At 45.7% G+C, this 18621-nt stretch overlaps 1 protein-coding gene across 2 annotated transcripts in view; it reads right to left on the bottom strand.

Annotated features, from left to right (window-relative positions):
• The window catches only part of PRKCA (protein kinase C alpha), a 362239-nt gene that overhangs the window by 198340 nt on the left and 145278 nt on the right, over positions 1-18621 (bottom strand). For both annotated transcript variants that reach the window (XM_053910761.2, XM_053910762.2), the window contains one exon: positions 14299-14381. In XM_053910761.2, the coding sequence (XP_053766736.1) occupies positions 14299-14381 (83 nt within the window). The remainder of the gene's footprint in view (positions 1-14298; positions 14382-18621) is intronic.

The following is an 18621-nucleotide window of genomic DNA, read 5'->3' as shown; positions in this document are numbered from 1 at the left end:
TTTTCCCTAATCTTCAGCACACACAGTTTAAACATATACAGCTAGCTGTGACACTTACACAATCCCTATGGGCTACAGCAGAGACAAGATCTGAACACAATCATCTATTTCAACACTGGACCAAGGCTTCATACAAAAATACCACCCTCCTTCCCCCTACGTTTCTAAAGTATGACATACTTTTCCCAACATCTGCAGCCATGCAGGAATTTTTAGGAAACTTTCGTGCATGATCTTAATTCCTAACCCCTGGCTCTTCAGCCTCAGTGACAAAATACCCTTTCCTATGTGTTTTATCTAATTATTTTGGTTAATATGGCGACAATTAAAAGTCAAGGTAAATTTTAAATAGTAAGATTTCTGATTTCTTGAGTTTGAATTATACCATGAGGCTGATGTAAAAATGAAAGGGGCACCATGGTGAACTGAGAAAAGTGTCTCAGTTTTGCCAATTGTGATTTGTCCTTTCCTGTGACCTCCTTCCCTGCTGTCTCAAACCACGGCAAAAGGATACTGCGTTTCTTATTATTGCAGTGCTGAGGTTACGGAAGTCACCCAAAACATTTCTCAGTCTGTTCTTGGAAAGTCCTGCTAGCTGAGCGACAAGTCTAGTAAGCAAGGAAAATGAAGATAAACATATTTCGGGTTTTGCACACAAATGCAGAATTTGTGTAACCACACGACTTCCTAGTTGTGATCTCAACAGAGAAGGAATTTCTCCTCTATCTTTTTTTTTGCAGTTAATGTAAGAACACTGAATCTCTAAGCATCTGAAGTATGAGAGGTGGAGGTGGTGTAGTAAAGATGTAGTTGCAATGTTTTATTCATTTAGCATGTGTTTATTTTTCCTTATGTACTCAGAGGTGATTTATTTGTTCAGTCCAGTGACGTTACAGCTAAAAATAATCATTCATTAGGAAAAGCAGAAGCAATTTCGACTTAACAAATCGGGAATGTTTATTATTTTATACTGAGTTGGATGTTCGACTCTAACACTTTTCTGCACACGGAACACAAGTGTGTGGAAGGCTCTTCACACCTGCACTGCGGGGGAACGCGGTGCGCCCTAAGCACCGCCTGAGGACTTGACGTTTGACCGTAGTGTCCATCGGGCCGTTAATTTCTCTCATGAGCCCCAGGACGAAAAGACTTAAAGATGAATTTGAGAAAAAACGGAAGAAATTAGGTTATCAGGTTCTGTTAAATTGCTACATATACCTTGCTTAAGCTTTTGTTCATTAATTTATATCTACCTATTACACAAGCAAATTTGGAGGGGAAAAAAGATTATGAAGAACATGTTGTTGGGTTATTTTGAAGATAAATCCAATCACATAGTAGGTCTTAGGTTTAACTGGCATGGCCCGTTTGTTAACCATTTGTCATGATGTGATCATCACAGAAAAGGAAAAGTCTCTATTTACCCTGAGGCAGTTCCTTGAGGTTACATTATCAGAAGGAATCAAAGAGAAGAGACCCTGTGAGATTTTTCGTGTCTCTCGTAAGAGCAACATGCATTCATTCATCCACCTGACATATATGAATTGAGCACTTACCATGTGCCAGTTCTAGGTTACATAGAAGAGTAAGTAAAACAATGTCCCTGCTTTCATGGTGGTGGAAGAGACAGACAATAATCAACTAACTAATAAATGCTATGGCTTAGGTGGTGATGGGGGCTATGAAGTACACGAAGGAGGAAAGACGAATAGGAAATATTGAGTGGAGGGTCATCCGAGCAGATGCTTGAGTGGTATGAATGAGCGCCCCTGGAAGTGAGCTGCATGCAGAAGAATCCACCTGTGCAAAGGCCCTGAGATGCAAATGAACTTGGCATGTTCTAGTCAGAGAGCTGGAGAGGAGACAGACTGCAGTCGTGATGGGCCTTGTTGAGCAAGGGAAGAAGTTCATATTTTATTCTAATAATCAAAGGAAGCCACTGAAGGGTTTAGGCAGAGCAAGACAATGATATAATCTGTCTGATACATGCAAAAAAACCTCTCTGGCTGCTCTGTAGAGGATAAACTTAGGAGGCAAGAGCAGAAATGAGGAGCGAGTTAGGAGCTACTGGGAAAACTCTATTTTTTCAGAGGTTATTTTGTTGGAGTCTCCCGTCATCAGGCTCCTGAATGAGACATTTACTATGTGAGAATCTGATCGAATTTAAGCAAACACCTCCCAGTCGAGAGTGGGCACGTGGACTCACAGAGCAGGTTTCAGTCATGCATGCGATTCCTTTTTAAATTTTCAACTTACCACTTTCTTTCCCATTCTGGTTCTGTGCATGAAGTTACTCTAAGTTACAGATTCGTAATGAAAAAAAAAAGATTCAAATGAACTACCTTAATCTTGGTGCACACTTCAAGCTTAGCAAATGCTAAAGAGAAGAACCTGCCTTTCTAATTTTGAGACCTGCTGTGTGAATTCCTCTCCTTTTTCAAGTGCCGCTGGTCTTTTGTGATTAATTTTGGTAACAGGAGAATGGCCTGCTTAAGTCCAAATGAGTCACGATACAGCTTAATATCTAGAAACCTAACATCACCCTCCTCCATGGAGGATATCATTTCCATATGAAATTCTCATGTTTTCAATATCTCTACCCCGTGTTAATGCTACAAAGCTCCCTGCCTTGAAAAAGAGATGGGGAAAGACAGGCTAGGGATGTGCCTAATACAGAGAGCAAGCAACGCGTAAATTGCCCTTCTGAAAGGTACTTGTCTTAGGTAGGTTTACCGCGAGACAAAGAAAACCCCTCAGCTCTTATAAAACAGTTTAGAATCGGCGCATTTTAAAATATGTTCTTTTACATGGTAATCTGATACTAAGACGAATTTCTCATGAGCGTGAAGAGCAAGCGGCCTGTGTGAGTTCTGCACAGACTATTGATCCTGGCGCAGTCAGGCGGATGACAGACGTGCACCCAGGGAAGCAGTGGCCAAGCCGGAAAGAAACCAAAGACCACAGCTGCGTAGGTGGTGTCCCTGGTGCTCTCGTCATCTCTCGGCCTCTCGAATTGGATCGGTTAAAACCTCTCCAAATTAACTATCATTAGCAATTACTTCAAGGATTATAAATCTAAAATACGCAGTTGACAAAACAATCATTTCCTCTTGGTGGATTTCTTTTCTTCCCATCGACACTTAACCAAAAACTGTACACCAGGTTCAAAGTGGTCACACAGTTAGCAAGCACGACTCACTGGGCATCATGCATGATTTTGTTCGGCTTAAATATTTTTCAAGCACTGAAGAGTCCCCCCAATAAGAAAAAAATATTTTTTAAAAAAATAAGGAAATTCACTACCTAAAGACTAGCTTTTAATCAGGAAATGGCTGGTATTGATTCTGAGAGAATCTCATGAAACATTTTAGATACTTTACTCAAACCAAGGAAACGATTTGTATTCTATTTTGGGATCAGAGACTTCACTTTTTCATTCATTCGCTCATTTAACAGTGATCACTTATTATGACTCAGAAATCACACAAAGCGTTGGAGATACCGAGATGAACAAGATATAGGGGAAGGAAAATATTACAGTATAACATAACCAGAATAAGTCTTCCTGTGGTAAACTGGACAGTAACGGCCCGAGAGCCCCGCCCCTCCCAGGACCCACACCTTGCGCGTGCACCCTCTGCGGTGGTGAGTTCTGCGTTTCCACCTGACTGGACCAGGGGAGGCCCAGACACACGTTTGGTCACATTATTCTGGTGTTTCCATGAGGATGTGATTTTTGGATAAGATTAACATCTAAATCAGTAGACTGAGTAAAGATGATTGACTTCCTTAATAAAAGTCTAAATAGAACAAAAAGGCTAACCCTCGTCCAAACAAGAGGGAATTCTTCCTGCCTGATGGGCTTAGAACTGGGACACGGGCTTTTCCTGCCTTTGGGCTCTAGCTGAAACACTGGCTCTTCCGGGTCTCAAGCCTGCTGGCCTTCGCACTGGATCTGTACTGCTGGCTGTCCCAAGACTCCAGCTTGCTGACTCACTCTATAGATCTTGGGATCTGCCAGCCTCCATAGTGGCACGAGCCAGTTCCTTATAGTAAGCCTGTGTGTGTGATAGACAGACATACACAGTGTATGGGTTCTGTTTCTCTGGAGAACCCTGATGAATCTGCCTTCACAGGGACTCTGGGCTTGACCGTGTGAGGCTTTGACCAAGGGGACATCAGGAAAGGATTCCAGCAGAAGCTCATTAGGTGCACCACGGCTTGCCCTCTGGCAAAAGCAGAGCAACACGTCAGAACCCTGTGCTAGTGGCCTCCTGCAGAGGCCAGTGTGAAGGAGAACCAAGGCATCCTGGCCAACAGCCGCAGCAGTATTCTTGTGGGCCCCTGCAGAACCCCTTGGGAGACGGGAGGCAGGAGAGCAGCGCGATCATATATGTGTAACAACTGGAGTACCACTCAGGGGCCACATACAGGAGAGAGAATCCAGCTCAGTAAGGCCAAGTCATAGCACACGATGAGGCCATCAGTGAGAGGGGGGCTGTGGCGATGGAGAGGGCAGACAGCGGCAGAGCCCATATAATTTGGGCTCACATCTTCAATGCGGGAGACAAAGGAGATGGAGACAACCAAGTTAATCATGAGACTGCTGGCTCAGGAGACTGTGCAAAGCTGATGGCCTGGCATGGTTCCAATACAGACTAGTAAGCATTGGCTTGGAGAGTGGAGAGACACAAGAACGGCCAGGGTGACACCCATCAATCAAGACATCCTGGACATAAAGAGCCTGGGCACTCTTTCCACATCAAGGATGCCATCTGGAAAACCGTCACACGGTCAGGACTACTCAACGCCTAATGGCAATGTGACAGGTACCATGACAATGGCACTCTCCTCAGAACCTGGCTTTTGCATTTGGCATGTCAGCCTCAAAGTACATGTTTGGGGACTATGTTGGATTATAAAAATGGAAGTGTTGAATGAATAAACAAAATGATTACAACAACGGACTTTCCCACTGCCCACCTCCTCTCCTGCCAGCACCAGACTCCGTGATTGACAGCGGCTGCACACAGCTCCGGTACAATGACATCATGGAGCAGCTGTCGGGGAGGGTGCTCTCCCACTTGCTTCATCTCTCGTAGCCATTACTGAAGGCCGAAACTGCATTCCTAGCAAGGGGTTCATTTGATTGTTAGGATGGTTCTTTTCGTCCTTAGCCTCACTGTAAACAAATAAATGTCACAGTGATAATGCGAGCTAGAAAATCCTTGATAAATCTTCCTCCCTCTCCTGGCCCCTGGCAAATATATTTCTTTTTGTCCATAGACTCTCCCTGAGTCTCCTGCTCATTAAGTAGCAGAAACAGAAAACAGAGCCAAGGTGAGGAAGGTGCCAGCTAATTGAATGGGACTCATATGTTGGCTTGTACAAAAGTGACTCATTGAGATGCAAAACAAGCCCCATGGCATGAGCCAAAAAGCTATGTGGCTGGTCTTCAACTTTGGGTAAAGCCACCTGAAATGAGTCTTTCCAGAAACCCAGTGTCCCGGGAAGTCCTACCTTCTACTCCCTTGAGAAAAACTCAAACAAAGTCTCCAAACTGTTCCAGGCTCTCACTTGGTCCCATCAGCCCAGAGTGCTCCAGTCTAAACTCGGATGCATGGTTGATCTTGGTTATGAGTACTTTTATTGTTAATATTTTAGGGTTTCATCATTTCAAATCTCTCTTACTGTCCTAAGATTGTCACATTGGCCCCAGACCCCGTCCATAAAAACAGAGCCTTCATAGGCAGAAAACCTGCCCCTTAAGTTGGCTTTGCTGATCAACCACGTGATACTAAGGAAAGAGAACAGACTTGCAAGTGGCATGACCTGGTTCAAAGCTTAACGCACCCTTTCCCACTGGACCCCAGCAAGTCACTTCACCACCCCTGAGCCTTGACTTTCACACTCGTACAATGGAACAATGATACATGCCTTGTGCATTTATGTATGTTATCCACTGAAGTAGTTATCTGAATGAAAACAATGTTTATTCATATGTGTGACTTCCCACTAAAGATAAACTAAAGACAAGGACAATGTTTTTTTTAACCTTTGCATCTCATAGCCCCAGGCACAGAATGCTCAAGAAATGTTGAATAACATAGAATGAATAAATACAAGAGAAGCACCAGGCACAAGAAATGCTAAACTTGTGTCAGATAACGTTGTGAAGACACAGTGACTTGTAGAGCTAACCTGTAGCTCTGGGTTCCCGATGATTCGGATCCCAGGGACGGGCTCCCCAGGCCGCATTTCCAACAGCAGTTCTCAGGTACGGGATAGTCCTAAGTCTCTTGTATAGGTCAGGAAAAATAAATAAGGAAACCATCCTATCCATTTTGATCTCAACCAGTCCAAAGGCTATTGCCCAGATCCACCATTTTTAAAACTAAAATCCCAAGAATTAAGACAATGGTTTCAAATGGCTATTGTGAAAAGCAGGAGAGCCCGTCAGTGGAGGCTCCCCCAACCCTACAAGGTACCACAATAATGATGCTGATGAAACGTCCATTCCTAGGTGCTGGACCTGGTCAGTAACTGTGTCATGTGCAGCTAAAACTATTCAAGTAACTGGAGACCAGATAAAAACAACTGGTGATGAAATTAGGTTATCTGGCCTTCATCCACTCATTCTCTTTGGTTCAACAGTATTTTTTCTGTGCCAGGTTAGGCACTGGGCTCTTGGCTCTTAAAGGGAAGAGACACAAGATCTGCTCACAAAGAATCCACTGTGTAGGCGTAATCATTAAGCAATGCAACAATTTAAAAAACAGAAAACCACACAGGTATTAACTAGAAGTGCCCTGGAGAGGTTACACCGTGATTCCTGTGTGCCCTCCGCACTTCACACAAACACGTCTCTCTCAAACCTGATGTCAGAGATAGTGCTTAACTTGTACGAGAAAGACCACTTTCTAACCCAACCCTCTCACCTCCCTTTGGACCCATGACAGTGCTGCCCACCTGGATCATGCCCCTTTTCCCATCTGCTGCTTCCCCAAAGAACACCACCAAAGGCTAACAACTTGCCAAGAGCGGAGACTTTGAAAAAGAATGTGCTACTGGCCTTCTGTGCTGTTTTAAGAGTGGAGTTCCAAAGATGTTTCAGCAGTGACAACTTAAATGGTTGGATTAAGCTAGAATGCCCCAGGAGCCCTTGAAAACAGGCCTTTGGCTAAAATACGAGGCACCCTGTCATCACACACGTGTCCCTTCTCACTGGCCAAACCTTGGGAGGCAGAGAGAACAGACATTCCACGGCCCAGCTGCCTCCCGTAGTTCTCACCAGAACTGCAGACCAGGGGGCAAATCTCTGAGACTCCTTTTAATTCCCAGCAAGATTAATTGGCGCAAAAGTAGCAGGAGTCCCTTCCCTGGTAGGAAATGCTTCTGCTGCTGTGAGTCTGGTACAGAGAAGAATCTACCCACCAAGGACCAGAGTTAGCACAGGAATTATTTGCTAGGTTTAGTTCCCTAAAAGTAACTTGTTGAGGTTTCCCCTGGCATCACAGCACACGAGGAATGCCACCTGCGGGCGAGTGCAGGGGGGATCCCAGGACCTGGCAAGGGCTTCCTCAGAGGCGTATGTAGGGGCGAGCCCTCTGGGATGTGCACAGCACTGAGATTTCTCTTGCAGGTGTTCTTTTTACCAGGCTTCTTGAAAATACATATCGCTTAAGTCTGTGTGCCACTGGATAGCAGCCTTTGGCAAGAGGTGTAACTCCCTTAAGCCAGCAGGGAAACATGAAAATACTGGTCTGTTTGTAAAAGAAAATTTTGAAAAGAATGGCAATCCATCTGAAAATGTCACCACCTTCAGGAAGCCTTCCCTCATTCTCCCATTAGTTGCTCCCCCTCTGCCTGTTCAGAAAGCAAAATTGCTCTCTGTTCTTGATGGTGGTCTTGAGAATTCTCCTGCTCTGCTCAAACTCAATAGCATTTTATTTCCTCTCCTCCTATGCAGCTGTCATATGCAATCTTATTGGGTAATTATTTGCATGTTTGGGTCATCCATGTGATACAAGAGACTATTGGCAGGGCAGAAATGAAACTGTCTTCACCTTGATATCTTCACAGCATAAAGCTCTCAATAAATAATTAGTGATGGAATAGAATTTAGGGCTGAAAACAACTTTAAAGACCACTGAGTTTATCCTCGATATTTATAAAAGAAAACCAAGTCTGGAAAGCTTTGCAGGGGAACTGGTAGGGCTGGACAGCCAGGTCCCATTCCAGGACGCCTCTGTTCCCTTTGCTGACTTCCAAATACCACTTTTTAGCACAAGCACCTTTTACGAACCTCACTTTACTTAGTTCAAGCATATAAAAATCTTTCAGGTATAACTGGGTTTGCTCACAAAATTGGCTGATTTCCGTAGTAAATGTAAAAGCACACTTTGAGAAAACAGATTTGCTAATTGAATTTACTTCTAGATTTGTTTTAAATGTGTTGAGTTTTGTTATAAATGAAGCTTTGAAATGTTGAATTTTAAACAATTGAGCAGTCTCTCTTCATTCAATTGGTTTCTAAGACACCGTCAGGAACTTGAGAGCAGAGAATTCTCAAGACCACCATCAAGAACAGAGAGCAATTTTGCTTTCTGGACAGGCAGCCCTCCACGGAGTCCAGCTTCGTACCAGACAGTGCTTTTGCTTTGCAGCAGTTTGCTCACTAGGTTCTATTTTGGGTTCTGTTTATAAGTTAATGCTGTCAGCCTATTCAAATGACTCAGTTTTATGATCTTCTTGGCTTGAAGCTGTACCCAGTTCAGAAGCAAGCTTCCCTGCCTTTTAACCCATTAATTTCATTGGTGCCCCTATTCTGGGAGGTACCAGCTAACGTGTGACACCACCTGTATGGATGTCGGCTGTCTCCCGGGTGAGAGGCACTGGTGACCCAGGAAGTTATTTTTAAGTCACATGAATTCTGTGCAATTGTATGGCTCAGAGTTAAGAATTGCAAAGTCCTACACGACAAATTTCTCCTCATATAGGCCAGGGGCGCTAGTGAAAATGCACAAGGAAAAAATAAAAGAATGGTTAAACAAAAATGCAAGGAAAAATGCAATGGAAGCTTGTTTCCTCCAAGTGTGGTAAGACTTGTAATGGATCACTACCTTCCCCTTTCACTTTCTCAAACAGCCACATGTCCAATGCACAGGGTGAATGCGCCTAAGATAATGTTTAAATACTTGTTTAGTGTTTGTTATCATTTTATACATATCACGTAAGAACTTTTCTCTCCCTAAAACTTTACGCAACAAAAGGGTGTGTGTGTGTCTGTGTGTGTGAGTGTGTCCACATTATGGCTGTAAGAGCAGGACTGAGATTGGTACAACCCTCTGAAAGGGCCACTTTGCAGCTTTTCTCACTTAAGGCACAGAGAAAAAGTATGGAAGAAAATGACTTAGTGTACTAATAATCTACACACACACACACACACACACTGGAAGGACCCGAGTAACCTGCTTTCCCCCTAGCGAGGTGGGCTTCATGAACAGACATAATGTAAGCTGAATGGAGATGATTCCAAGGACGGGGAGGAGCTCCATATGAAGGACAGAGGCTGGCTAGCTGAAATCTTAAGTAGTGAAGGGAAGTCTCAGACACAGCCAGCCCCTCGAACCCCCACCAGCCCTCCCCAGTCTGCCTCATCACCCCACTGCGGCCACAGCAAAGTCATATTCTCCATTCCTAACCCCCAAAGCCAAGCAAGGCGATATTCCCTTTCTACCTGTGCACCATGTCCTAGCTCATGTCTTCATTGGGCGGGGGGCGGTGGAGAAGAACTATTTCTACACATGGACCAGTTTGTCTTATTTCTCTGTTGTCACATAAAATCTGGGATGTAGGGCAGGGGATGCTGGGGCCGCACACCTGGAAACACAAACTCTGCACCAACTCCAGTGCCTTTCCAATGCCAAACAGGAAGAGCCCTGCGTCTTCTGTGAGCCACGTCCATCCCTTCTTTCTGGCTTGTGATTCCTGGCTCTAAAGATTCACAGCGCCAGTGAATGAGTTAACCTTTAATGGTAGGTGCTCCGAAAGTCCTTCATTTTCCTTTGCTATTTGGTGTGCACGGGTTTGCACTTAAAGCCCCAGAAGCCTTGGCTTTTATCTCTAGTCGTGGTGGTAGGGAATGTCAGAACTCTGCTCGTCTGGAGGGGGGAGGGCGGGCTCAGAGACTGGCCTGATTTTCAGGGAGTCCTTTCACTGAATCCTGAAGCCCTTTCTCCTCCAAGGTGCCCCGCACTTCTCATCAATTCAACGGGATCGCTCTTGGAGTCTTAAAGATTATCGCTGTTCAAAACAATGTTTAATTCTCTTCCTATCTGATTATGGTAATCTGGGTTCTGCTCTTTCATTTTTCAGTACTTTTCCTTTCCTTCCATCTGGGAGATGGCGGAGCAGGTACAGTGCTTGTGGACTTCACAAGGTTGGTCCTTCCCACCTGCAAACACTTGGAGTCCGCTGAGCTCAACGAAGGCATTTTTAAGCCTGACATAAACTGTGCATCTTAAGCACTCACTGTAGTGTGAAAAGGAATCTTATTTGAGGAATCTTAAATTTTCAGGGGAAAAAGTGTTTGAAGTAGTTTTTTTGCCTACATTATAAACAGTGAGGCCAAAGTAGGTTTACAGTTGTTCATAGGGAAAATGATAATAAATAATAACACAAGAACAAACTCTGTGTTTTGGGTGCTCACAACTGTAAACCTACTTTTGCCCTGTATTTCCTTCTTCCTGATCCTTCTGCTCCTTTACCAGGCCTTTCTCATGTCCTTGAACACTTTTCTGAACACGTAAACAGAACGTCCAATGACTCCAGCAGGGGGGAGATCCCAACAAGCTCCGCTGAGGAACCACCAGGCCAGGGGCCTCTCTCTCTTCCCCTTAACACCCTCCAGCTCTTTAATTCTGTGATTTTAAACTTGCTGGAGAAAAGGATGAAACAAGAAAAGTCCTACCATCTCAGCTCAGCTCTGTGCCACGAAACCTTCATGCTTTCCCAGCTACAGTTCATCTTGCACATTTATAAAATAACAAAACTGTCCTGCATAAAAGACAGAAGACACTTCCCGTGCTATGGCTGCAGAAAACCTAATCACAGGCCCCTTAACCCCAAGGACCAAAATTTCCTCCTTGGAAGAGAACACACAATTCTTTCCAAATCAGCCAGTCAAGTCTCACTGATTCTTTTAAACTTCTCGCGTACTTCTTTTTCTCTCACATAGAAAAAAAAAAAGGTTCATCTCGCATAGTCTTTATTTTTGAGGATTATAAAATGTGAAGCTCAGTACCTACAGCAAGTCAACACAGAATGAACAGAAACAGACCTCAGCTGGACGTTGGATCACAGGTCCGCTTCCCATCATAGCTCACACCAAGTGCACCATCCCTAAAGCTTCCCACCCGGCTCTGGGCTCCAGGAGTAAGGCGACCACAGGGCAATCAACCAAACAGCATAAAATTCCTGAGTGTGAAAGAGGTCACGAAAAATAACAGGCAAGGACTGATCTCTAGCGGGCACGAACCAAGACTCTCCCTTGTCACCAAGGCTGTCTGGTGGACCCTGGGACATACAGTGCCTGTCTAGGTGGAAAATCAAAAGCCCCCAGCAAATTCGTAACGGAATCACAGATGGGATCAGAGAGTTGCCCTGTGCTGCTTCCGGAAATCATTAAATCAGCATCACACTCCTGGATTTATTTCCTCCTACCTCCCTGCCCTTCCTCTCCCGTCCAGTCTGCCGTAGCTCCTCAGAGCTCTCTCCTGGGCCCTGATCTCTTCTTTTCTTTTCACTCTATACCCTCTGTGTAGGCAAGATAACACTTTAAAAAAATCTTTATCTTTAGGATATACCCCACTTCTCACTTCCAGTCCTATATTCACATGTAACTGTCTTCTCGATGTCCAACTTCTCAAATGTCCTAGTCAGACCCTCGGTCTGATTTACCCCAGAGACTCAAAGATGCTCTTCCTTTGGGCCAGAAACCTGGAAGTCTTTTTCAACATCTCCATCTCCCTGGTCCCACAATGGCCAAGAACCACTGATCAGGCAGGCACCTCAGTGTATCCTGAATGGGTTCACTCCGCCCATCCCTGTTGCGGCGTCCACCTACTCCAAGCTCCCATCTCCTTGCCCTGGAGAGCGGGGCCCCTGCGCCGGTTCTCCATCCGCTGATGTTCCCCATCCGCTGATGTTCCCCCATGTTCACCTGTACGTCAAGCCTACCTACTACCCAGTTCATTTTCTACCAGGCAACCACAGCCACCTTCATAAGATACAACTAGGATCGCATCCTTCCTAGGTTAAAACCTTTCCCTGGGTCCCCACTGTTCCCGAGACTGTGTTCAAAACGCTGAACCAGACGTCTGACGCCCGGCCTGCTCGGGTTCATTCATACCCGAGCTCCTCCCCACATCAGGGAGTTCTCACCTGGTCTGCCCTTTGTAGAAAGAGTGTTTTACAGGGTTCTGCACGCCCCAGCTCGCATGCACACACGCCCATGCATGCACGTGCACAAACTCCCTTTTGCTGCCCGTCTCCTACTTATTCTTGACGCTTGGTTTAAATGGCATTTCCTTGGGGAAGCCTTCTGACCACCTACAGTAGGGCCCTCAGGTGAACACTCTCAGAGCACTGCATCCTACTTTAATTAGTGATATTTTAATGTCTACCTTTCCCTATAGTAAGAATTCAATAAAGCATATTTACCAAGAGAATAAAGAGGTGGAAGGAGTCAAACAGAAGCTGTTTACAGCCCTGTAGCTTGCACCCCACCACCCCCGCCATTCTTGATGGGGCCAGTACGAGGGGAGACAGAAGAGAAATGAGCGAAGCTCAAATGGGAGAGAGAGCTGAGAATAACGAGCAAGGAGGTGAAAGGACCACCATGTGATGCTCTTCATTTGCACCCATTTTTATCTCTTTGTATTTCTTGCCCCACATGGAGACAACAAAGGGGATTATGGAAATGGGAGGTGTGGATGACACCACATAGTTTTTTTGTATGCAGGCAAGTCACTCAACGTTCGTGGACTGGACTTCCTGGTCCATGAGGATATAAAAACAAAATCACCCCGGAGGGTCCCCCTGGCTCCCGCATTCTGTGAGTCTTTGCGGGATAGTGGTGGCTCAGAACTGGGGCACCCACTCTATGCTGTCTCTGCCAGCATCTGAACTGAGACACAGCATGTCCCTACACGCTATGGGTCCCCCAGTAAGTTCCTTCATTACATATGTTTAAAAATGCAAAGCTGAATTGCTTAGAGCTCCCCGTGAATATGCCGGCTCCTGGGGAGGGGAGAGTGCAGCCCTGCCTCCACTCCAAACACCGCTGTGAAATCGGTTTCCTGATGGGAATGAATGCTGAAGGTAGAAACCACTCAAAGCACATAATTTAAGTATCAGTGACTAAAGAGATCCGGCGAAAGCAGTTCAGAATAGAAATGCCTACTCTTCAGGCCTCCCCCGCAAAAAATTTTTTTCAGTTAAAATATTACTTTCCATGGAAACAAACCATGTTTCTTTCCGTTCAATATACATGGTGGGGAAAATAGATTTACAGTTGTGCGTACATGAAACACAGAGTTTATATTATTTTTCATACCAACAGCTGTAAACCTGCTTTTGTCCCACTCTGTATTTTTGATGTGGGTATTTCCCATGCCTCCTAAATCCCACTCGGCGGGGCGGATCCTGCTTTCCGGTGCATCATAGATGCTCATAGAAACAGGCAGGATTACACGCAAATACACAAAATTACGTGTATTCACCCACGGGCAACTTCAGAGATCCTCTGCTCAGTGAAACAGATGTTAACTTACTTAAACCAACAGGAGCGTTTATAACGCAGAATGAAAAGGCAGCAAGGATCTCATGAAGCAAACTAGAAATAGTTTGTTACACTGGCCAGAAGCAATGACAGACCTGTTAGTTAATGAACTAAAGAGTGATTTATGTTGATGGCAAAATTTGTCAGCATCTTCGGGAAAGAACCGCATTGCGTTTGGGAAAGCGATTCCTACCCATCTGGTGGACTTAGTCCATGTGGCTGCCCAGAGCGGAAGAGGACTAGTCAGCAAGAAATTCTCCTCTGGTCCCCGGGTGGTCCTCACAGGGCTCAGGAGGACTGCACATGTGTTCATTGGTAAAGCCAAATAGTACCAGACCAACTGATAAGTCCTCTCATCAACAGCAGAAGCCCAAACAATGGTTGTACTGGCACTAAACAAAAATTAAACTCAGAAATTCACATTGACGTCATGCAACAGCTCCCAGACTACTTACGTCAGTGTCAGGTCCTTTGTCCGCACCCGGACAAGAAAATGTGACAAATTCATGGCACCTCTTGTGAACCACAAAACAGCAAACTGGTGGAGACAAAAGAAAGTCGAAATTAGAATAAACCAGATTTAGTATACAAGCTCTGTTCTCCAAAAGGGCTATGTACCATTAGCAGTCAACTTAATTGCATTACAGAACCTTAAATGGCAATCAGAAGGCATTTCATTCAAGACTCAGCAATACTTGGTATTGATCGGACTCTCTGGTAACAGAACCATACGATGCCTGCACGGATGGGCCCCAGGAGACCCAGCCCGCAATTCCCTTTCTTCGCTGTTGAAGGCGAGAGGGCCAGAGACTGTAAGACAGTTTCTCAAGGTATAAAGCAAGAATCAAAATTTAAACTACTTGGCACTGCCCTGTACCAACACAATCATGCTCATATAAATGTTCATAAATGTTACACCCTGTAGGTGACATAAACTATAAAGAGTTTATAACTATAAATAATATATGGGCATCCCTAAGTGTGGGTTTCCGAAGTTCCTTAGCAAACTTCTGGACCTAAGAAACTCATTAAGACACAGACCCTGTGTATAGAGAACAGCCATTTGAAATAAGGAAAGGCTGGGGAACACCCTCACACCTTCTTGTTTCTGCCTCCTTGCCATAACTGTATGTGTAGTGGGGGGGGGGGGGAGAAAGGAAGAGAAAGGAGAGAGAGAGAAAGAGAAGAGAGGATGGGGAGGTAATAGGGGGAAGGGGAGAGAGAGAGATGGATAAAGCCCAGAGGATGGAGATGTGGGTATGCCAAGTCAGAAAAGTATGATAAGGGTTGGGTTTTTTTCTTTTTTCCTTTTTAAATAGTTATCTTTTAAGGTGGTCATAATTCAATGTCACAATGCAAGTACATTTTTTAAAAAAGAAAATGTTGGCTCGCCATCAAGCAGGCAGAGTTGGACCTACGGGGGAACCACCCCTAGGAACATGACAATTGAAGATCTCTTAAGAGAGCATCCCTTTAGGAGCAGCAGAGATGGGGGATTCTTGTTCACTGCTCGCCACGCCTGCCCACCGCGCACTATCGGGGCAGGAGGCGGTGGGTGTGAACCACAGAGGAGAAACCCCCAGACCCTCAGACCGGGGCCTTTCTGCCAAAGCACGCACGCTGCAGCACTCCAAGGACAAACAACAATACAAACGACTCATCTGCCCCCTCTGCCCAGGCACAGAGTCATCTTCCACTCCCTGGAATTAAGGGAAGAAATTACTAGAGAAAAAGGCTCGCAGGAGCCTTGCTGCTCCACCACCCTCATGCATTATGGATGTGGTGTTTTGAAGGGAAAATAAACATTCTGATTCCCTACTTAATCGTTCAAACGTGCAGGGTCTTTCATCTCTTCTTTTCCCTTTTTTAATCCATCTCTGCATTTATTAAGAAAACCTGTATTTATCAAATCCCTTTGGAAGGACAGCTTTTTTTTTTTTTTTATCTGTCCTTTCTACCCCTACTTACCCATCCACTCAATTATATGTCTCCATAGTATTCTATTATATGCCTCAAAAAAAAAAATAAACCTCATCCGAGGAAGAACCAGGCCCTCAATGCACAGCATAATTTACAAGGCAGCAAAAAGCCCCCTGACCAGCCCCAAATACTTCTTCCCAGCCTGCCTTAGAGCCCCCGACCTTACGCGAAAGTCTCAGATCCAGCAGGGCCTGAACATCCTACAGGACGTGGAGAAGGGCATGTCTTCCCAGAGAGCCACTTAGACAAGAGCTACCGGAAGGATAAAGACCCCGAAGGCCTATGTAAAGACTGAAGATCCAGAACAGGTGGTCTTCAAAGGGAGATACAGACGAGACCTATGCCTGAGTGACTGACTGAGGAGAGAGAGCTGGGTTAGCCCTCCCCTCACCCCGACCTCCAGGGAGGGGAACGGGGAAGAGGAGCTCCATGATACTGGCTGACTCCAGCATTGGCCAGGGAAAGGCTGTCTCAGAAAACTAAGCAAAGGACAGAGGTTCCAAAATCACTGATGGCTGGCCTTGACCTTTGGTTTCAAGTTCCAAACTAAATTGGGGAATGCGTATTTTGGAAGACAATATGATGCAAACATTGGAGGAGTCTTGCTACTGTCACTGGAAAATGAGCGAAAGACTTAATAAAGCAAGAGAATGCGTTGGGTCGACCTGGAGATTGGACAGCACAGACTCTCCTGAGGCTGAAATTAGGACCTATGGTTTTTACTCATTTTATTTTGGAGTTCTAAAGGTCTTCATCTTACCACGTTAGGGGGAGCAAGGGGCACTGGGGAGCAGGTGAGGGAATAAGGTGGTACTTGTCACAGAGTATGCTTTCAATAAACAGTTGCCTGGCCTTGGCTAGGAGGAAGGCAACATTAAGACAGCAGCCGCTCAGTTGGAAGATGTGCAGACGTAAGTCACGGTGGATTCCTTCTGCTGCATGCTTGGTCCTGGAGCTGGACCGCTGGTCCTTGAAGAAGTCTTTGCTTAAGCAAGCACAGGCTGGCCAGCCAGACTCTGAGATGGAGCCTCGTGTTCAAAGGCTTCAGGGCCCCTCTGCTTGTATAACCAAAGGAGAGGCTTTAAAATAGGAAGCTGTCCTGCCGCTTAAAGTCGCAAAGTAAAGCTTCATTCAGTTATTTTCTAAGCACAGCATCGCTTTCCTCTAACGCTCGCTGTGAATGCTTATGCTGCCCAACGGTGATGGCCGACACGTGAAGCGCACAAATCACACTAAGCAAATGACGTGGGAGGACAAACACCACCACAGCCTTGGCCTAATCACACTTCTTAACGTTACGTGGCTTTAAAATTGAGACTGCTCAGTCTACTGATCAATATCGCACACTAATCTTACTTATGGAAGTAAACGGAATGGAAATTAGGGAGAGTTTAGGCCATCTGTCAAAGGTACGTTTCAGAGACAGAACAAGTAATAGTCACCTATGTTTGACTCAAGAATTCAAACATTTCCCACCCCCCCAAAAATAGCAGGTGTGTTGTGCTGTTGCCGTACTGACGGTAATGGTGGTTCTCAGTTGCTCATTAGTTTAAAGAGAACAAAACTCAGCAAAGGGCAGGCCGACAGCCACACACCCCGTGAGGGAGAAACACCACCCTCTTCTGGCACTGCCCCTCCCCTCCCCCAGTGAATTTGATAAGAGCTCATTTAAGTATAGTGAGTTTTGGCCCATTAGACACACCTGGGTGACCTGAGACTGCTCTGTGTCAAATGTCATCGTCATACAGACGGGTGACTCGGGACTCTGATGCTGAACAATGTTTCCTGGCGTGACCTTGGGCAAACGGTAAGCCCAGAGACATTTTCCATGCTCCATCCATGCACGGAGCTTCACTAGGGCGAACCGATGCCACTTATAAAGAGGGTGGCTGCAGCTAAGATTCCTGCTCATTGATTCAAGTTCCTCCTTTGGACCGCCACCAACACTGGTCACTCACCCATCACTCAGGCGCAGCTGTGGCTGCCACGTGAGAGAGAACTTAAAGGTTCTCTACTGCACACCCACCAGGCAGGCTGTCATTAAGAGGAAAGGAGAAAAAATACCCAGTGATGGCAAGGGTGAGGAGAAATTTGAGCCCTCCAGCGTTGCTGAGAACGTAGAACGGTGTAGTCGCTGTGGAAAAGAGTACGGCTGTATCTCAAAATGTGAACAGAACGACCACAGGGTCCGACAAGGCCACTGAGAGGTCGGGTCCCTTGATGTGCCTGTACAATGGGCTGCCCCCCGCCCCATGTCTGCTCGACAAGGGCTGCCCTGCCCCCTGAGGGGAAGGACTGCATGCTCATGTGTCACTTTCCACTTCTGTTTAAAAAGTAAGTTCACCGGCGAGGCTCTACTCTGCAGTGCTTGGAACTCAGGTCCTAGTCACGTCCCCCACCTGCCTACCCACGGTTTCAGTCACCTACGGTCAACCACGTTCTAAAAATACTAAATGAAAACTCCCCCAAATGTACCCCGTATAACTCTTAAATTGCACTCTGTTGCGAGTCAGCATGCTGGAACCTCGTGCTGCCCTGCTCTGTCCCACTTCGTCCCGCTCCGTCGCGAATCACCCCTTTGTCCAGCCGTAGACACTCCCTGCCCGTCAGTCATGCAGTGGCCGCCTGGGTTGTCAGACCAGTTGTCAGGGGACTGCAGTGCCTGTGTTCAGGGCGCCTGTAGTTTACGTAATAATGGCCCAGAGTTCTGGCAATTCAGACAGGCCAAAGCAAAGCCGTAAAGTGCCTCCTGTAAGCGAGAAGGTGAGTTCTTGACTTAATAAGGCATTTTATCCTCT

This window comes from Desmodus rotundus, chromosome 9 (genome assembly GCF_022682495.2).
Source record: "Desmodus rotundus isolate HL8 chromosome 9, HLdesRot8A.1, whole genome shotgun sequence".
Taxonomy (NCBI): domain Eukaryota; kingdom Metazoa; phylum Chordata; class Mammalia; order Chiroptera; family Phyllostomidae; genus Desmodus; species Desmodus rotundus.
This window is presented reverse-complemented; position numbering and strand designations above follow the sequence as displayed.